General features: G+C 31.6%; 1 protein-coding gene across 1 annotated transcript; it reads right to left on the bottom strand.

Moving 5' to 3' along the window:
* Window positions 1–774: 774 nt before the first annotated feature.
* On the bottom strand, window positions 775–22,934 carry LOC144851645 (uncharacterized). The gene is made up of 7 exons (XM_078709208.1): window positions 22,850–22,934; window positions 7,724–9,092; window positions 7,052–7,197; window positions 5,301–5,457; window positions 2,254–2,330; window positions 1,967–2,058; window positions 775–1,504 (listed from the first exon to the last, which is right to left on the bottom strand). The coding sequence occupies exons 1-7, from the start codon at window positions 22,928–22,930 to the stop codon at window positions 1,318–1,320; spliced, it is 2,109 nt and encodes a 702-aa protein (XP_078565334.1). The 5' UTR covers window positions 22,931–22,934; the 3' UTR covers window positions 775–1,317.
* Window positions 22,935–23,322: the final 388 nt, after the last annotated feature.

Genomic DNA, 23,322 nt, shown 5'->3' with positions numbered 1-23,322 from the left:
ACTGTGTATTAAAATTCAAGGAAATAACAAACATCAAAAATGCATGATCAACGTTTCTGAGTAAAATGCATCGGTCAAAACACATGGTTAAATCGTCAAACCACATGGTCAAAACAGCAAAAATACATTTGGCAAACATATATGTATTTAAATCATTCTTTAACAGTTACCCATCTTTCAATTGAAATGATCAGAACAAGGGTCAAATAACAAAGCTAAAAACGTGAGGCAAAAAACACAATTATTAAACATACCACTATATAATATATATAACGTTGTATTTCTTTACACTTTCAAACACTATAATTTCCTCTGGAATGTAATTGCACACAACAAACCACGCCTCAAATAATGTGTCTTTAGAAACTAAACTACATATACAACTATACAAATTATATTCCAAGCACACGATTTCACAGTGGGAAAACCACTGTGCAGATGGTACATTCCACTGTTTACACACATGTGTGAATGGTACATTCCAGTTTTACACACATGTGTGAATGGTACATTCCAGTTTTACACACATGTGTGAATGGTACATTCCAGTTTTACACACATGTGTGAATGGTACATTCCAGTTTTACACACATGTGTGAATGGTACATTCCAGTTTTACACACATGTGTGAATGGTACATTCCAGTTTTACACACATGTGTGAATGGTACATTCCAGTTTTACACACATGTGTAAATGGCACATTCCAGTTTTACACACATGTGTGAATGGTACATTCCAGTTTTACACACATGTGTGAATGGTACATTCCAGTTTTACACACATGTGTGAATGGTACATTCCACTGTTTACACACACGTGTGAATGGTACATTCCAGTTTTACACACATGTGTGAATGGTACATTCCAGTTTTACACACATGTGTGAATGGTACATTCCAGTTTTACACACATGTGTGAATGGTACATTCCAATGTATTGGCAAATGGAATAATCATCTCTCATGTCTTTAAACAAATTTTATATTATAATCTTTATAAGCTTTTGAAAGAGATTACTTGAAATATTTCAATTTTCAGTTAACCATTTACATCATGTGCACTGTGTACATTACATTATGCAGTATCAAGATGACTTCATGACAGTTATCACCATGCCTACCAATGTCAAAGGTCAAGTATTACTTGACATAAGTGACATTTGGTCTAATAGTTGATTCAGATAGAATGTTACCATGTCATTTAAATCCACTTGATCTCAATCAACATCTGATTGGGTAATACTGCACCTAGGTTAAAGGTCATTTAACTTCAAGTAGTTTATCACACTTCCAACATCTTGTGACATCTCTGCATTTTTATTGCGGATTTTTCAACACACGCTTCTGTCGGAAATCATAGACTTGACGACAAAGAAAAACGCATGACGGGTCAGCATCAACCGGGGGGAGGCGATGAGAACGATAGTAACCACCAACTATTTCTGGAACACATACGTGCGCTTTCTTAACACCCTCTTGCCTCATCTTTAATTGGCATTTGTATCTGAAAATAGCAAAGATGTCAAATTAAACAGTAATTTTAATATTATTTTAAAACACTTAATCGGGAGCTTGCAATTTTCGTCCAACTTGGGTCAGGTCAAAATGATGTGTCGTCGGTCGTCGCCTGGACCTAGAAACCATCAAACCTGTATCTAGCTAAGGAGCGAGGACACACGTCCCAAAATCTCTGCATGCACACAATGAACTAACATGACGTAGTTTGGTCATCGGTTATCGCAAAGCTTTCAAATATCAGTGCTAGCATCTATATTTGTATAACAATAATGGTTACGAACTACAGTACTACCTTTAAAGAATGGTTGTGAGCAATTACTGGCATAGATGCTTTGGTAATATGAATGATATAAAGTGATGGACATACAGTATATGGTGTTTAGGAAATACAGTAAAACTCCTCATTTGGGACATTCCTATAACGATGGTTATTCCTATTAACACTCACCTGCAGTATTCCCCTAATGTAAGAACATAGCATTTGTCCTCCACACAAGCTACGCTGTTTGTGTCCAGGTGCTTACATGCAAACAACTCATTCTAAAAATAGAAACATTATTTAATTAACTTTTTAACAAACCAATCAGAATAAAAAAAATGCTACCATGACAAATTCGCAACTGGAAACTAATCTTTGTTTGTGTGTTTGTTTTTTTTTCATTTTATTTTAAATGCTTCAAAAAGAAAGAATTATGATGGATTCAGTAAAAAATATCTTAAAACCAAATGACTTACTTCTAGATGCTGAGGTCGTCGGCCAGTCTCTGTGTGTTCAGGGCGATAGTACCAGAGCAAATTTATCATGATTTCACCTAAAAAAAGATAATAAATTGTATGTATTTATTTATTGATAATTCTGACACAACAAAATGAAGACAGGTATGACAACAAAACCTTTTGGTAGATGTAAAAATTAAAATTTAAGAGAAAGATAATAAAAGAATTCATTGTTCTATCCATGGTTAATATTACTAATATTGTCTGTGTACTATTGACTATTGGTGACACAGAATTGAATTACAGAGTGATACAATTGGCATTGTGTGTTGATAGCAAACTGTGAATTGTTAACACTCTATCTGACTTCCTTTTAATAGATCAATGGTGACATAACCACATGTGTGTTGGGTTAATAAATGATAAGGGCCTCAAGCAATTGCCAAGTCATATATCACTATTAGTACTGTATTACTAAATCTTTTAATTCCACTACACACCATTCATTTTCCAAACCCTGTACTTGTCTGAAACATCATTATGGTGATGAATATTTAGTAATTGTGCTGTTCCAATTATTATGATACACTTTTTAATTTCTGTTAACACATACATTTTATTCCTGTAATGAAAAGGTTACACACGTCACCTTACACATCATATCCTTCTCATGCCTACTCTCTATCTACAGAATCAGTGTTTTTAATTAATAACTATGTAAAGAACTCAAATCCAATTCAGCTTTTAAGGAACGTAAATGTGCTTTTTACACCTTACGAATATTTAACGGTAAATTACTAGAACAATAACTGAACCAAACAGAGACAGACATTGGTTCACAAAGAAAACAATACATTTTTTATAAATAGTTGCAATGTAATTGTAAGGCATTGTGCATGGCCGTACGCAGGATTTGGGTGGGTGCGGATTAATATATTTTTTACCATTTTCATAGTATTGAGTACTTTGCAATATATATATATAATATAATACAGTACAGATTTATTTTAAGACCCTATAAAATGTGGACCTTTTGCAATTCGGGGGGGGGGGGGGGGGGGGTGTCGCACGGCCCAGTTGCGTGTTTTTACCAAGTTAATTCATAACTTTATTTTGATGAAACAGCTTGAATAAAAGGAAACCTTCAATGGAAATCTCCAAATCTGTTTACATTCAAAATTCTTTAAATATTTTTTCTTTTCAATTTTTTTTAAATTTTTTCCTCTCCATAAACAAAACACCCTTACTAAGAGATAACAACCCATAATAATAAAAACAAAAGATAAAGTAGAAAGAAACTGTCCTAGCAATGGTATTCCTTAACAATACGCGTCCCATGTTGATCCTGTCATGGTCTATTCATTTATACAGACTTTTTATTTATTTATTTAGGTCCTGGAGGTCCCTTTCATCTTCTTTAAATTTGTTTTATTCCTTTTTGTTTTGTGTATTGTTCTTGATGAGATGAATAAAGAGATTTATTCGATTTCAAATTTCAATACACTTTAAATATCTTATTCCTTCCATCCTCATATCATATTCTTCATCCATCCATCATTCATTTCTTCACCCTCAGGTTCTGGATCTCTCTCTCTAGCCCTAACTTACCCACACACTTCCTCTCGTTACTGCCCCACTATTCTAACCTCTAAGTTCAATACATACTACATCAACTTACTACATGGTTACAAGCCTTTACAAGGGATCATACACAGGATATGTGCACTTCAGTTAGGATTAAGTCTCACTTCCTTGAAATATAAACCAACAGACCTTATGATGTTAGCATGAGCTAATTATTAATTCTAAAATACCGATGTATAAACATCACATTGAGGTCATAAGAAACCTCAACATTGTAAATGCTTTAAAATAACTAATCGTTGCTCAAAAGGAGATGATACAGGGATCACAACAGACATTGCCAATAAACCACAAACAGGAAAAAAAAAACATAATGCTGAACAAAATTTATTCAAGGATGCCGATAATTTCAAAGCAAATCATTGCTTTTTACAGGAATACTATACAAACACATAAATAACTAGAGGGTACTCCGAGAGTACAAACCTCCGCCTACTGTAAAATTCCCCTACATAAAATTCCCCCTGAATATTTTTTTTTTTTAATTGTTTTTATTAGTTCTAAGTGTAAATATGCTAACTGCACACTACAAAGTTGTGGATGACAGTGTGGTGTAATGGTTATGTATCCAGCCTCTCACAGTTGAGATCGCTGGTTCAAGTCCCACTGAGGTTTTTTTTTTTTTATTATTTTTTTATTTCTTTTCCTGACCCTTCAAAATTTAACCACAATTATATGATGTGTCATTGATCATTGTGGCTAAGTTTGGTGAGAATCGGATAAAAACTGTGGTCTCTAGGCAGTAAAATAGTTTTTTGTTAGTTGTGACCTTGACCTATGACCTTTTCCCCTCAAATTCGAACTCGTCCGAGCTTTTTGGTCATAGATCATTGTTGCCAAATTTGGTGAGAATCGGATAAAAACTGTGGCCTCCAGGCTGTTCACAGACACACACACAAACACACACACAAACACACACACACACAAACATACAGGGGTGAAAACATAACCTCCTTGGCGGAGGTAACAACAAATAATAGTGTTGTACTGGGAAAATATATACTGTTGTATGCTTATATTTCAAAAATAAAAATGGTAATGCCATAAAACATTATTAGGCTACTGTACTAGTCACACCATACTATAGTAATTATACAAGTGTAGCCTTACTCTATACAGTACTACTACTGTACTAGCCATATTCTAGTACAGTACTACTAGTACTCAACTCCAGCACCTGTACTACTACTAATACTACTACTACTGTACTAGTCATACTCTAGTACAGTACTACTAGTACTCAACTCCAGCACCTGTACTACTACTAATACTACTACTACTTTACTAGTCATACTCTAGTACAGTACTATTGCAATCTCGTCATACTCAACTCTAGTACCTACTACTACAGTACTAGCCAAACTAGTATAGTATTACTAGTCATACTCAACTCTAGTACCTACTACTACTACTAGACTCACCATTTTCAGAGTCTTCCCAAAGAGCAGAAACTTTTCCAACAAATGGTGGTTCTCTTCGTATTCCTGATCTCAATAAGATGCAGTCACTTTCGCTGATGACATCATGTTTACGCTTTATAGAGTGGAAGCACATCTTTTTGACTGGAGGTTGATCCACCTGAAAATATTACAATCACAACAATTAAACTAACCACTAAGCACAGTACACCCAACTCACCCAATACCTGATTTTTTTCTTTAGGTACAAAGGGTCCCAAATTCATTTTTAACATTAATTAGCACATTCCGAATAAAAAAAGACTAACTTTAAGTAAAAATTTATGAAAAACCATTCACATTTGATGAGGAATAACGTATATTTATAATCAACAATACAATGTTCTTAAAATCACGTTAATTTTAACCATTTTAACGATCATTATAATATACCTCAAATAATTACATCTCAGACAATTTTCCTATAAAATATTCTTATAATTTCATGTTTAAATTGTAGTCAATTCAATACAGTAGCTATGTACATGAGCAATTCTTGCAAGTAGTTACTAATGCATCGACTAAAATACATTTTTAAAACAGACGTAAACTGACAAATTATTAAGTTTGCAATTGACTTGTGGGATTGACAGCTTTGCCTTATTAGTCTCCGGGGTACAGACGTGTAATGTTTACAGCCCTTTAACCAACATTCTAAAGGTCATTTGTTTAAAATATAACAACATTTTAAAATATTAACTAGAATACTTATTGTTTATTTCTAGTTATTCATGATTACAATGTCAACACAGTTAATAAAATTCAATATTTCGGCATTTAAAATCATTTCGATGATGACATCATTTGAATGCCTTCCTATTTCTCTGATTTTTAAATTGTTCATTGTTATATTTTTATAAATGTTTGACTGCAAGCTCTTAAACTCTGTCTACCCTATCAAACTTTATGTTACAAAAAAATGTGATGTGCCTGCCCATATATGGACACAATAACATCATATCACTACCATATTTAAGCATATCACTACCATATTTGGGCACATCACAAAAACTAGTTTGATAGTGTAGACACAGCTTTATAATTTCTTCGGATTGGAGATACTGAAGTTTTCTTTGTGTCTTTAATGTCTTCTGACTATCACAAAATTAAGAGTTGAATGGTTGAACCCATAATGATTTGTTGGTGTGATGTTAGCTTCTTTAATCAATTATTGATAAGGGCCTATTATTGTGCAGTTGGATTTTGTGTACATATTGTGAATTGTGTGGAAAACAATTTGTTTTACAACATGGACATGATTACTAGACATGTACTATAATTTAACAGCACAATAGAGTACAAGCAATGGATTAACAGTAATTAATTCATGTACTGTATACAGTGATGCATGATTAATATTATATTAATAAATTCTTTACAAAAAATTATAAATATAAAATCATTCTTTGTTAAGTAGTCTTTCACTTTCATTTTGAATCAATAATATGTCATTAATGTCATCAACATACAACGACCGACCGAGCAGCACATATGAAATCATTATATTGACATTTTTCAAATTTTCACTTTAAAAAATAACATACAAACATACAACGACCGAGCTGCACATATGAAATCATCATACTGACATTTTTCAAATTTTCACTTTAAAAAATAACTTTAATTCAAATTCTCTTGCTCTGGTGACTTAGAAGGGGGGAGGGGGGGTGTGTGTATCCCAGAGTTGGCGAACTAGAGGAATGTAAAAAACATACCTGATAAGATATAAGCCTTTCGCGTGGTTGTCCGACTCCTTTCCATCCGTTCGTTGACCTTCGTCTTGCGATCTTTGCCGCATTCTGCGTTGGTTTGCGTCCAGGTCGGCCTTTCATTGGTATACTGCTTGCTGCTATACCATTATCTTTTAATTTTTCAAGTGAAAGGAAGAAAGTTAAATCCACTGTCATATTCAAAAAGTCAAAGCGATATTTTGTGCATAAGAAAAATAAACATACATTAGTCTACTACTGTATGTCTACATTATTCTACTGCAGTTACTGCAGTAACTACATTTGTTTACTCTTTAAGCTGTTTAATTATTTAGTGGTCAAGTTTGTTTTATGTTCTCTCATCTCATACCTGTACCATCTCACTCATACTGTGTAATAATTATATCTCCACTCATAATGATAGGTAGCCTACAGTAGATTCTATTTAATCAATAAATTTAGTTGTCACATTGTTGTCTCATACCAAAAAAAGGAAATGATTCATTATCATATAGTGTACTTCACAGCTTGTCCTTAATTTCTTTAAACATTTCCAAATTGTCATGAAAAAACTGTAAGGAAATTAATGAAAGGTACAGTAGTCCAATAATTTCATTGGATTGAATTTGCTTGACTAATTTAGTGTAGAAAAATAGAATAGAAATTGATGTAACTTACAAATTTTCTTGACAACACAATTATTCAAAGTATTTCCATTATTTTGCTGGCTTGTTCTATTCTTTGTAATTGGTCCATTGAGTGATGCACTCTTCTTAGCCCTCCCATCAGCTGTACTTAACCCAAGATTAGTACTTAGTGCTGACTTTGCACTTAAAATCATTTGCTTATTGGTAACAGGTGAGGTTGCAATACCGTTCTCAACACCATGCATAGTAGCATCACTTTTACTCCCTTTTCGTCCCCTAATTCCTGGTGATTTTTTCAACGGTTCGTCCTTTTCATATAAAAGATAAACTTTAGTTTCCGCCGTAAGGCTAGCAATTCGTCGCTTCCGTTTCCTAGGTTCTATATCCGCGTATTTCTGAGACAATCGCCTTTTTTTTACGGTTTCAGTTTTCGATAAATCAACATAATTTTCTTCGCAAACCGACAAATTGCATTGATTTTGTTTCTTGGAGTCTTTGTGTAAATCACTTTTATCACATTTAATATCATCCAATTTGTTAGAATTCAAGTTCGTCTCATCCATTACCATTTCTAATGAAGTGGACGATTTATTGAATAAAATCTCATTATCCACGGGTTCAAACAGATCGCTAATATCATCCTGCGTGTCGTTACCAACATCAGTAACCTTGTCTTGTTCATCAATACTTTTCTTATTATCTCCGTCCATATTATTTTTCACACATACCTCTTTTCCATTTTGTACAACTCCATTTTGCTTACGATTATAAGATGCACTATTTTTCTTGCTTGGCTCATGCGTCATAAAACTATTGTGAGTGAACGTTCTTCTCGGGTCACTGAGTATGACCTCCGAGTATGTTGTTATTCTCCCAACTGAAACCCTATTTCCAATTGGATGACACGATTTATATTCTAATAATTCCGGTGAATGATTTTTTTCTGCACTTTTTTCCGTTACTTGGAGACTTGATTGACAGTTATGATTGATGTCATATTTAGTTGGACATTTTTTGTGATTGGCAGACGGATTGTCATCTGCCTTGCGTCGTTTTATCGGCACAACATTTTTTGGCTCAACATCCTCCACAAAGTTTATTTTTCGCTTAAGGTTATCACTCACCGCATGAGGTTTAATTTTTTTCACTTGAAGTTTTGAGTCCGAAATGCAGCGTCTTCCGGGTGACACTGTCAGATTTGAAAGTTTTGCATCGCCATTTTGCACACCTGTAACTTTTGATAACTTGCAACCAGAGTTCCGACGATTTTGCACATTATTTTTCCCTTTCGGACTGTTCCGTCGTGCTGCCGGTTCCGGAGAAACTTGATTTAGTAGTTGTTCTTGCTCCGTAGACAAAGACCCGTTCATCTGACTGTCAGTGGAACTATTGCTTGATGTCTGAAACGAAACACAAATCGACGTCACCTTGAATAACGGAAAGTGAGGAAATTGAGGATTACCCAAGGGGTATAATATTACTATAGAGTATCAAAGTTCTTTTGCTGATAAAATAAAAACTATTATTCTGAGTGTTCACTTTATACCCCTAATACTCCTGACATTACTAAGATCATTTTTATCATTTCATCTTTAAACTCCTCTTAAGATCATTTTTATCATTTCATCTTTAAAACTCCTCTTAAATCTTAACAATATTTTACTGACATGCTAGTATCAACATAATTATGACAAATTTAGTAAAGTTATCATGACAAAATGAGTTGAGAAAACATTACATTTAATCAATCAATTTTAAGGATAATTAAAACATTATCATAAAAGTGATGGTATATAGAGTATACTCATGCAAGCCACCTTCTTTTAATAGCAAGTTTAACCTATTTTTTCCTGAAGTGTCCTTTTGAAACTAGATATCAGTAGTTAGAAGTGTTTTTTTAAATAATGTCATGATGATCATTGAGACCTGATACATGTCTTCTCTTGCTGAGACACTATGCTCTTAAAATGGCCTATGTCGGTTTATCCATGTAAGTTATGCATGAAATAGACTACATTGTTCAATAATAAAAGTCATGACAAAATCGGCAATTATTTAAGTAAAAAAAAAATCTGCTGATCCATTGGGATTTATAAATAATCCATCAGGAATTGTAAACAGATTTAATGACACTCGTCGGAAATGGTCAAATTAAGTATGACAATGAAACCATGTTGTAATCATTTTGTATCAAAACCAAGTCAAGTTCTAGTGTAATCAATCCATGTTTTTGTTGTTGAACACTGAACAAATAAACATTAAATAAATTACTTTAAAGAATCAATGGAATTTCCCTAAACTTGGTTTTAAACGGAAATACAAACAAAGATGAATTTGCAAAATGATAGTAATGATTTTAAACTACAATATGAAATCACAAAATCACATTCATACCGTAGTTTTACTTCCGTTCTATTTCATTATCAACTAATTGATTCATCATCATTATAGTAAGTCAATAAAATGATTTATTAGTTCATACAGTATTCCTTTCTCACATCATCATGTAATTTACCTCCTTGATGGTAGAATCTCATTGAAGTTCTCCACAAATTGATTACAATTTGTAGGGGTGAGAAGAGAGAGATTGATATCTGTTTTAGTATGTTATTTGATTTTTTTTCTCATTTTCTATGGTATTAAACTTTTCTGTATGTAAATTTTTTTGGTTTATATTTTATATTACATTTTCACCTTGTGCTATAAGTGTGCATCCGATCTAAAGGTGTAAATCCAAATAAATAAAAAAAAAGGACATCCACGTACAATGGCAGCTGCATTGAAATAGGGGAGGGAGAGTTCAGATGGATGCTTTCATGGATATTCCTGTAATCCCCTAAGAGAGGGGGAACTTCTTAAGAGCCAACACATTTACAGTGTAGATATTTTACATTGAATTGACTTAATTCATATTATAGCTTTGTATTGAATGAAAGTTTGTCCCATTAATTTTGGTATTAATAGTAAAACACTCTTCTTCACTTTTGTCTTACTTAGTGTATGGATGCAGATGTCTTAAGTACATACCTTAAGCAGTTAGGAAATGACACATTGACCAGATATTAATTGAAACCATCATAATGATGTTGTATGGTATGATGATGATGATGCCTTTAGGTGATGTTGTTAACGACACACTACCTAGGAGCTTAATATCATTAATATGAAGCGTAATACCTATTATGCCATAGAATAATAATACAGTATACAATACTATAGCTAACAACTATTTATATTATGCTAGAACTTGGTTCAACTCTGGTCAAAATACTCATTTACAAAAACCTTCATCTCACACTAAGAGATTTTAATTCATTTATGTATTTTATCTCTCAAACTAAACAAAAAATAGCAGTAGCCGCTGCTTACTTGGGCTCGAATCTAACCACTAGCCATCAGCGCAAGCTCGTTGGTCTAGAGGTATGAACGCCAGGCTAGTGATCTGGAGGTCGTGGGTTCGAGACCCACCCGAGAACTACTTAAGTATTCTCAAATGTACTTCGTATAAAGTACAAATTACGTCAGAGTAGGGCAAAACATCTAGTTAAACAAAAAATCAAATGAAATATCACTATTTTTATAGCCGATACACATCCACAAAAAACCTGTTTTACACTACAGACTGCATATTATTTAATAAGTCATATTTAGTCTAAACTACTAAAATTAGCAATGTGGGTTTTAATTGGATGGAGCATGATTAAAGGGAGAAAACGATGCAAAAAACATATCATGTTTCTCTCATACAGTACAGGAAAAGCAACTGTTAGTGTTACATGATTATTTATATACAATACTTCATTTAAAACCATACAAATAATAGATACCTGATTATTATGTAACTGTACTTTGTTTATAGCCATGCCTCATACGCATATCACATGATTATTAGTGCCCTGTCATTACATCATTAGTAATTGCTCTTTAACTGGTTTTCATGAGATATTGGCCTTAATTGGACTATACCATTAAATAGATGGGGATAAAATTATATTTGTTAAAGGTTATTGTAGAATTCAAATAAAATTTAAACTTTGTATCCATCAAACTATTACGCAAGTAACTATTTTCATTATATAATAGCTTCTTAAAAATGATTGAATATAATAATAATAATATTTATACAGATAAAACTACTACTACTATTTAAATGTTATTGCCGATGAAAATAAATATGTTGTTAATTATTAAGGGCGGTATCACTCATCAAACAAGAATAATGATGAATTGAGCCTACAAACTGAATATCATTCTAATGTATTACCATTCATTCATTCATCAGTGCAAAATTAATTTCATTTATTGCTATTTGCATATAAAATATACATACTGTAGAAATTATGTTTGCCCTGAGATACTGTATACAAAAAGAGAAAAATAAAAAACTAACAATATACAATTTAAAGTGTCACAACATGCTCGTATCAGACCTATATATCACTATATTTTTAGAAACTAAATTAATTAATGCAAAATAATACTTTTAATTCTATTTCTAAGCATTTTGCATTGGTGTCGTTCAGCAGCATTGCATGTAGGTTTACGTTGAGTACAAAAATCATTCTGCATTTTGAATGATTCCAGATTATTGGTTGAATTCCACAGTAATACCTAAATAGTTAATTATGTTAAACAAAAGAAGAATTAGGAATTAAGAAATAAAATGATAATACTGTACCATTATATTATTATAAAAACTAAAATGAATAAAATTGTTACTTTCAAACAGAATAGGATAATGAATTTAAACAAAATAGTACAAAAGTAATTCTTAGATTTTGGTAAGCCAATCTTCCACCACTATAGTATTACATCCTTCCAAGAATCAAAATGTAGTAAAGATAGGCTTACACTATCCAACAGCACAGTAAATAAAAATAAATCACTTAAAAATACCATTAAAAACTCCATTTTGAAGACGTCGTTCTTGACTCGAAGCATGCTACCAGGAAAGTACCACCAGTGACTACGATACCATCAGATTTAAGAACACAATTTAGCTGATGCTAAGTACTTAATATCATAACCATCAGTGCTATATTAGCAACAGGAAGAAATTTAATGGTAGCTTAGTACATGCTTAGTACCCTTTAAACTATTCTGTAAAAGTCTCAAGGGAAGGAAACAATAGTAGAGGGATTAGGAGAGCAGTGGGGTGTTTCCTTAATAGATGGGTTATTAGACCAACCCTAAAGCAGGATATAGTTACTAACAAGAACAAGGTAATAACATTAATGAAGATGTCTTTTCAATTCAAAGTTTCCTCTTATTTTGGCCTCAATATCACACCATAGGCAGGAAGTATTTAATTAGCAGCAGCACCACACTACTGTACATTACTCAACTCAAATACTCATTTCAAATACTCATTCTATTGTAGCATTTCAATCATACTGTACGGTAGTTGTACACTTGTAATCATCAGTAAAGGCGAAAGATTGTAGGTCTATACAGTCAGAGTTTTAGCGTAATGTATCATCTTATATAACACTGAACTATACTAGTTGAAAACAGTCTAATCTAACCGTTTTATCGTTAGACGCTGATGTAATTCAGCATTCTATCCAATCAGAATTTTTTTCTATACATGAGGCATCTTGATTGAATAAAGGAAACAAATTTAATTCTTGAACATTCAATCTCAACACCCTCATTTTTTCTCTGTAGTTTATACCTATTGGTGTGAAAAAAGTCTAAACTTAAGTACCCCCATTAAGATAACTGTACCTTGAAGGCCATGTATTAATAATTATCAAGATTAGATACAATTTAACTTCAAGTACCCTACTGTAAATTATTTAATGTGATATATCAATTTAAGATAGTATATTTACTGTAAGCTATCATATTACATTATTCATAATTTGGTACAATTAAAATAATTTTAAAAATGCCTAAAGTAAAATTCATAATGAAAGCTCGGCAAATTGGTAATATATTATAGTTTAAGCATTCTTCAACATATTTTTGTATAGCAAATTAATGATTACATATCTTCTTCATGTGTAATCAATAAAGATTTTGACCTTTGGAGTTAAGCCTACTGAATATCATACACTTAGATTTTGGTATAGTATTGTATCAATAACAGTGACGAGATACCAGAGAAAATTACAGTATAAGTATATACTTAATTTGATTTGCTTAGATTTTAAATCAGGTATACAACATCTGTATCACTACCAGTGTGTGATGAGATACCAAATAAATTTCAGTATAAATAATACTTAATTTGATTTGCTTCAATTTTAAATCAGGTATACTATACTAAAGTAGCTGTTATCACTACCAGTGTGTGATGAGATACCAGAGAAAATTACAGTACTGTATCGGTACTTAATTTGATTATAATCAAGTATACAATACAAAACTGTGATTATTCCACATCTTAAATTACACAAACCAACAGTGGTGTTGGTAGTCTATGAGTGCCGCTTACCTGGATAATGTTTACCTCTCGTCGGAGAGAGAGGCTTATGTTGGTTTATCCAGGTAAGCTAGGCACGATATAGACAAATATATTTAAACAAAAGTTTTTAAGCACATTTTTTTTTCATACACATCAACCAAAATAATTTTAAAGGAAGAACTTTCAACGGTTCTAAAAAAACGAGATGGATTTTGCCTTAATTAGAAACACAATAAGTCAATTAAATAAACAATGCATTCATTATGACATAACAAATGGCAATAGCAATCCCTATGGACAAAGTAGTCAATGAAATTAATGAACAAGATATGCGAATTATCTAGTTAACTTGTAGTCTAGCTATCACATTACATACTCCCTTAATATCTGGGTCACTTATTCGCAAACTTTAAAATGAGTGTACAGTAATATTTTTTTTTTATTTAGTTAGTTTATTTAACTATATAATAATTATAAACCAAAATATCAAAATAGACCATAAATATGCTTTTTTAAATCCAGAGTTAATTTACAAATTTTTGTTCAAGAAATTATTAAAGCCTTGTCTATACTATCAAAATTTATGTGACAAGTGTCCATGGTAGTGATATGGTCAAATATTGTAGTGATATGCTCAAATATTGTAGTGATATGACATCATCATGTCCATATTTGGGCACATCACATTTTTTGACACATAAGTTTGATAGTGTAGACAAGGATTAATAGGCAATTTAAGATTTTTTTTCTAAAAAATTGTTTAATTAATTGTTCCTTTTAATTACAATCTTCACACCTTTTAAGTTTCAATATAACTATTAACAGTTTACCAACTGCCTACTTCGCTCTTCCGTTCACCTATCATCACTTTATCACCATAGAAACATATTATCTACATTTCAATCTACAGGGGATATGTGGTATCCTAGCAACATGACAAAGAAGATTAATTATTTATATAAGTATAAAAGGATGTAAAGTGGCTAAGTTTGACAACAGATAGTTTAACAAGTCAATATGATAGCTACAGGCAATTATACCATGACTGTAACAGTAATCCTACAATACACATTATTCAGAATGTTTATATTTTGCATAGGAAAGGAGGATGAATATTTTCAAGTACGAACTATAAAATGAAAATACATTTTGTTGCTAATGTTTTTTGTAGGCTCGACATTCACCCTATCGAACTAACAATTTTTTAGTACATTTTTCCTAATTCCTATGTACTACAATAGTTAAAATTTAAAAACTAGCTAGCTAGCTGCTGGTTGTAATGTTTTAGTCTATGGTTAACTAGACTTGCCAATTTCTGTAATTCAACTTTTTATAGAATAATTTGTTGGCAAAATGTGCTTACTGTACTTATGGTAGTTGAGTTGTTAGTTAAGATAAGACTAGGGGGGGGGGGGGGTGGTGGAAGGTAAATATCGAGCCCTGAGATGCCTAGATATCCTAGAGAGAGTACATAGCGTATTTAAAACAATTATTACAGTGAATGAAAATTACATTATTAATCAACTTAAATATTATATACAGTTTTGATACATTCTATGGGTATCTTTCTTATTGGTAATGAAACCGCTCATCAACAGAATCAGGTCAAGTTATATTGTAATTTTTTAGAATTGGGTCAATTTGATCGGGCAATCATCAGAAAAGTCAACACAAAAATTAATTAAGTTAGCCAATTAAATGACTAGACAGTAACCGTGGGATGCAACATAAGTAGCGCCATCTATTGCTACGTATACATTACTCAGGCTTGTTATCGTCAAAGATGACCATTAACAACTTTTTTCTTATAAACTTTATATGCAGACTCTGATTTGCAATCAGCAATTAAAGATGAGGCAATGAAGGCAAAGAGTTGCATCAAAGCTGGTAGTTTATGCTACTAAGAATAAGATAATGGAGGTACATGCTATACAATTAAAATAAATGCTACAATGAAATTCTGTAATTGGTGTATACACTGTTGGATAAGAATAAAATAAATATGCATACAATGGGTGGAATATAATTATGATGGGCAAAGCACCAACTGCTTAGGATCAAGCTTCTATTCATTCTACAGTACCTTCAAATATGTTCTCGCTTAAACTGCAACATTAAAACCATATTTCATTGAACTTGCTACTAAACAATGAACTACAGTAGAGAAGTACCACAGTTGAAATATATCAATGAGCTAGGATTGAATTCTTGTATGTTGCTGCTGTAGGCGTAAGAACCATCTCCCACTGGTACTTAAGTATAACTGCATCAAAAACTAAGCCATTAACCTTACCCAGCAACATAACTGTTAGATTGTGATAAGAAATATAATACTCTACTCTACTTAAGCGGCAAATAATATGGAAAGATGAACTTTTACTTTAAAATAATACACTGACAAAAATTATCTGCTTATTAAAAAAATAATGTTTTAAAGCATACATTAATTAGAATAATTGCCCTTTCCACTCTATTTATTTGACCGCGATTTAATTTTGCCATTTTTGATATAATGAGATCTTAAATCAACTAACACAAGAATAATTAAATTACATTACAAGCAGGAATGATAAACATTTTGTGTTGAAAGTTGAATTTATATGGCAGTGATAACAAATGATTTTAAATGATGAAAATAATTGACTAAAAAAAGAAAATATTGAATACTACAGTATCACATTCATCTTAATACTCTTAAGAATTGATTTACATGCAGTTTTGTACCACCAAACTCTTGTAAATTAAACAGGCCCATAAAATATCAAAGATTATGCAGACAGGAAAGGAGTTAAAATCAATGGGATTAAATAAAATGAATGGTGAATGCATTCAATGCCTTCAGAATGGCTGTACTGTACTTGCTGACCATTAGACGTTTCTCACTTCACTGACCACTAGGATTCAGTTAATGTATTGTGAAAGGCTGTACAGTACCTGCTGACCATTATACTGACTCTAGCTACTTTTATCTCAAATCATAGCAATCTATTAATGTATGAAAGACATATTGACCCTAAAAAAACAATTGTTTACAATATTGTGTTGCTTAGTATGTCATTTTAATATCACATATTCACTTCAAACCAAAAATTTGAATGGAACAAAAATTATTTACCTGAAAGTTAACACAAACAAATGGGTTTTTATTCTAGTGAAATCATTAATTTTGATCTTTTTTTTTCTACATACAGTAAAACGTGCAAAATAGCCTATCCAAAGTATGATTTTAATAATCTTCATTTTTCATCCTTTTTTGGAGACAATGCATCTTTAATACAACGTATGTTATCATCATATATTTTGATATAATGATGCCGTGAATGGCATTTGCATGTTAAATTATATCAATTTCTTTTGCAGGTTTTGTTGTGTACACATATCATGTCTCAATCATCCAATCTAAAACTGTGAGCTATTATAAAATCAATTTAATATAAAAAAAAAACCCTAATAGATTTATTATTTAAATAATGTTACACTTTAATATAAAATATTCAGTTTTGGTTTCACCTTCAATTAACCATTTTAACTGAAATTATGTCAATTTTTCGAACATATTAATAGGTACCTTTGAGAGTTATTCATAATTGGTAACAATATTCATCTCTTTTGACTGGTGTGTTTATCTTTTAAAATACTAAATCAATATTCAATTCACCTGTTATTTAATTTATGATCCATTACATCAACTACTTGTTCCCAAGATGATGATAAATTAAGGTGTTAAAATGTGCACTGCCCATACTAAAACATTCGCTATTTCTGTGCTATAACATACAGTGTCTATGTCAGTAAACAACATTACTAAAAGTATTTTTAAATAATATTCATTAATTAAGTAAGTACTAAGATAACATAGACAATAAAGTGCTCTGAGCACACAACACCTCATCAACCCGCACTTACAGTATGGTAAACATGGCGTGTAAGCCACAACTTTAATTAATGACTATACGATAAATTATCATACAAACCTGCTGGTTTCCTGAGACCCCATTTCAGCATCTTCTTGATTCATTGTACATACTGTACTATTATATTATTGTGATTTGATGAATAAATTTATTTTACTGTATTGTAGTTCTCATGCCACTTTCCATGAGAAGAGTGAAGGATAGGTAGGAGAACTAACATTTCAAGGAATATCTGGGTTAGGACAGGCTCTCTAAAGGCCAAATAATTTTTTTCTTTTTTTTAATGAGGGCTTTACTATTAGGCATGGTACAATATTAGTTAGTGTGATGAACCAATATGAAAATAAAGTCTGGTTCATATGGAAGATGCAAGTAAAACAATGATTTAAATATTCTTTCCTCCTTTTTTTTTGTATATATTGAAGTATCTTTCCTAATTTTCGATCACATTATACTAGATGTACACATGTACACTATATACTGCTATAAGAAATGAGAGGTATATTAAAACAGTCACTTGGCATGCTGCTAACGCTAAGATGAATCTGTTCTCTATTATTCTGTCATATTTGTCTAGACCATTCATTTAACTGAACATATCAACTCTACATTTAAACTATACAAGTAAAATGATATTTGTTTAAATATGTCTTTTGCTATATTAAGCTGCTGTTCCTCCTATTCTCACTATCAATTAAACTAGTCCAAAGGACAGGCACCATGTACTGTAATTATTTAGTGAATTCATGAGGACTTTGTGAAACAACCAGATTTTGATGTAAATGAGAATTTATTAAACATGGCATTCTGCCATCGCAAAGAAATTGATTCAAGAAATATGGTTTTTGCAAGAAATTGCCATGCTAATAAAATAGATTAGCTGAATGGTTAAATTTAAAGGAGAATTAAAAGGTACTCCCCAGCATGAATGGCACCTCCTATGTGGTCATGCAGTTTAGGAAGAGATAGAGGAGAAATTATCAGGTTAGTTTTATTACTATTATACCATTATTCAGGTTCCTTCAACTTCATAAATATCGGTATGGTAACCAAATTTATTCTTCTTCTCACCAAGCAAACAACTAGACAATAATGTATATTTCAAATTTGTACATGAATACTTCTGAATTGTGTCCACACACAGTACAAATGTGTGCCCATGAATAATATTCACAATTTGGTAATAACATTCTGTTCACATGGCATTATATTACAACTACTATTGAACATTTTAATATTCAAACATGATCTTAACTTGAGTTCACACACAACAAGTCTCTTGCCTTAATCTACATGATTTTAACTTGAGTTCACACACAGTAAGAAAGTCTCTTGTAACATGTATGTACAGTAACCCATTTTGGCCCCTAGACCACCTATACCAATCTCATATTCATATAATACATTAGAGTTACATGTAAGAATGAAACACAACCAACACCACTTCACAATGGTTCAAGTATCCAAATTAAACAACAACCTATTATTCAACATTTGCCCATTAGTTAATTTTGCATCCTTGTTAACTTTCAGTTTTGTTTTCAGGTCATTAAACATTAGTCTTTCCTTAAGTACAGACTTTTAGTATAGGTTTCTTTGTTCTCATCTTTTGTTTTATAACAGGTTGTGTTGAGAATATTTAAGGGTTTATTTATTGTTGCTGGTCTGAATGGATACTGAAATACTAGTAATACTATAATAAAAACCAGGGAGTGGTAATTCATACTGTATACTGTAGTACAAAACAATTTTATCTTAATAAATTTCCAACATGATCATCCTGTTTCTAACTTGGGGTTTATCGTTAATTAATTACTGTATATCCTCTGGTACAATCCCACACCCTAGAACACAAAATTGGGCCGACTTTGGTGGGTGGGACTATACCTGGGGAAACCCTGGTCCAGGAAAAAATAAATGGTATTAAGTATTTTTTGTAAAAACTCATCTGAACTGGCTAGAGAGAGGCCTACGTCCAAATCAAAAGTCAATACTGGGACTAAACCCGGAGTATAACAGGTGTCCTTATCTGCTATTGTTACTTTTTCTATCTTGTAAATGAGAAACTTACTTTAGTATAAATTAAGGTTTGTTTATACTAGGATGCTGCTAATATTAAACCTAAACCAGGTGTTTGATGACCAATGATATCCTCTTTGTGTTTATTTTAGTACTAAAGCAAAGGTTAGTAAGCAGGACTCTCTTATCTCAAGCAGTGTTAAACACCTTTGAATTATTTTTATAGCTCAATGCTTAAGGATATAGTATGTTGTCACTCTGATTATTTACTTTAAAAACTGTAATTTAAAGAAAAAAATTGTCAACTGTAAACCCATTGTCTGCTTCTGGTTTTTGGTTAAATTTATTTCTAGACTTATGTCACCACCATCAACATTTATAAATATTTGAAGATGTATTAAGAAAATTGTGGAAAGTAATAATAAACAGACAAAACAAACAAAAACAGTGAATGTGAAATCATTCTTATTTTTCTCAATTTTTTTTTCAACTAAAAATAAACTATTCAAAGTTTGATTTTATTTATTCTTGTTATTCATGTTTTTGTTGTACATGATCTTTAAAAATAATATTATGTTTGATATTTTATATAATCTGTTGTTCACATTCCAAATACTATGATGGCTGCTTTATTTGATAATAGATGAATATCAAGATCTCTTGATAAAGAATTACAATGAAACTACAATCTGTATCTGAAGGGAATGATATAATATTGACGGAGTATACTACAGGTAATATAAGTAAATGAGATTAACATGAATGATAAATATTCCTAACAAATACTCGGATTGATTACTTAAATGCGTGGTATAAATGTCACGACTGTTTAAAACATAAAACACAAATTACTAAATGTATCTGTAAAATTAATAACTGAAATCAAAATGAAATGCAATGCCAGCAGAATTTGATGTTTGTCTTTATAGACTGGTAGATTTCAATCCATTTATTTCTACTCAATATTTCATATTTCATGAAGAATTAATGAGGTCTCTGAACGTAATAATATCAACAAGCAGAATAGATAAATGGAAACAAAATAATATACAGTAACTACATTTCAATCTATTAAAAATGATTTGTTATAAGTACAGTGAGTTTATAAATAATGTCTAATGGACTAATTAATGAAAGAAAAACCTACTGTACGGTCTACCTAAAGCTCTGTCTACGCTATTAAATTTATGCGACAAAAAATGTGATGTGCCCATATATAGACATGATGATGTCATATCACTACCATATTTAAGCATATCACTACTATATTTGGGCACATCACACTTTTTTTGTCTAAGTACTTTGATAGTGTAGACAGAGCTTAAGACAGTTTTATCTCCGCCTAGGAGGTTATATTTTTGCAAGAGATACAGTATTTGTGTGGGTGTGGGTGTTAGCAGGATAACGTCAAAACTAAAAGACGGATCTTTACGTAAATTTAATCCACAGACAGATATGTGGTCACGGAAGACTGCATTAAATTTTGCAGGCAATCTGCACTTGTTACTAATTTACAAATTTTAGGCTGTACGTAAAAACTACATGACGGATCTTTATCACCTTTTTCTCTTTTAACACCTGACAGAGGTTTTAACTCTTTGCTCTTGTTTTTAAATGTTTTATTATAGAGTAGGTACATCTCTGACCAATAGAGGTTTCTTTATGAATACCAAAAAAAAAACAACAAATTAGTCATCAAACAATGTTTTATTTACTATTAGTATTATACTTACCGATTTATTTAAACAAATTATAAATCAATTTATAATTTAGTTAGGCAATGACAAGGCTCTGAGAATGTACTCATAATTCAAGGATGACATACTAATATATCATGTACTAAAGTACTTGGGTACTCAAATGTGTAGTTAATAATAAATGATTTAGAAAATGGATAATTCTTCAGGATTCAAATCAGTTACATCATTTGTAAGGTTTAACAAATTGGAATTTTATTAAGAAATAAAACTGTACAATAAAACATCAATATAAATCATTTTTAACAGAATATGCATGTTATTATGTTTTAATTCTAGAGGCTACTGTCGTATTAAGTTAGACTTAACGACATTTTAAATATTAATAATAGCAATGCTTACTCAGTTTAAATACTGTAAATGGATTACTCATATGAAAGGCAATTTTTTACATTCATTATTAAAAAAATCTTACGAATAAATTTAGACATGTATAAATATATACACTTTTGTTGAAAATTCAGTATGCCTTTAATTTCAAGATATGAATTCATTAATAATTTAGTTACCCTTTGTAAGTTTTTGTTTTTCTGAAAATGAATGTCTTTCATGAACACAATCATTTTGTCCCTTTACCTGTATAGTTTAATACAAAATAAACACAATACACATTTATTAATATTACCAATTTTATTGGCAAAATTGAAGGGCTTGCACACTGTTGTGGCCCTACATGTTACAGATATTGCAAAATCTAGAGTGCTTCTGATCCTCGCACCACTGGCTAAATTGATTTTTAATGGAAATAAAAACTGAAAACATTTAATCAAAATATCAAAAACGCTTGCATATTATCTGCCATCGTCTGTCCAAGGAAAGAGTAAAAAGTAGGCTAGCTAGTTGCTAAATAGAGTACTGTGCAGTATATTATTCCTTTTTTACATCAATTCACTTTACGATTCTCATTGGTCGTGTTGTGCCCCGGAGAAAATTGGTTTCGCGGGTAATCGCATTATCGCCACCAACTTTGCACTATCGAAAATCATATCAAAAAACGCTAAAAGCAAGAACAGTATTACTATATACACTTATAAACATATAATAAAATAGACACTCACCTTGCCATTTGTACCTTTAGCTTCTAAAGCAGACAAACTAGGCAAATTTTTGCTGGCGTTCACAGTTTCCTTCGAAGCCATATTGTACATGAACTTCTCTGTAGCAAAACAAATGACGTTGATAAGCAACGCCCTCTATAATAGTTTAGCAAACGTCTTCCGACTGAGAATCGAACCCACACCCGTACTTAACTCAAGATTTCACCTTGATCTCTCACCGTCCTTGCGCACGCTTAGATTGGTAATTTTAATTTAGTTATCCATAATATCATTTATCAAATAATAATTTTTTTGAAATTATTTATTACAATAATGCATATGTATTTAAACAAATAGAAGTTTTTCCCTGCCTTATTTAATGTTTTTTGCTGTTAACTTGTTTTTGTCTGCACCAGAAGGAGAGTACTCGCATAGTGACTTGTCACTTTTCTACAATCCGCCAGACTGGTGTTTTATTGTATTATATGTTTTAT

The sequence above is a fragment of the Antedon bifida genome, chromosome 9 (assembly GCF_963402885.1).
Source record: "Antedon bifida chromosome 9, ecAntBifi1.1, whole genome shotgun sequence".
NCBI classification, from domain to species: domain Eukaryota; kingdom Metazoa; phylum Echinodermata; class Crinoidea; order Comatulida; family Antedonidae; genus Antedon; species Antedon bifida.
This window is presented reverse-complemented; position numbering and strand designations above follow the sequence as displayed.

Coding starts and splice junctions, on each gene's coding strand:
- LOC144851645 (XM_078709208.1), bottom strand. CDS start 22,930: ATGGCTTCGAAGGAAACTGTGAACGCCAGCAAAAATTTGCCTAGTTTG. Junction 2,331..5,300: donor TTGGGAAGACTCTGAAAATG/GTGAGTCTAGTA, acceptor ATCTTTTTTTAG/GTGAAATCATGATAAATTTG. Junction 2,059..2,253: donor GACGACCTCAGCATCTAGAA/GTAAGTCATTTG, acceptor TTCTATTTTTAG/AATGAGTTGTTTGCATGTAA.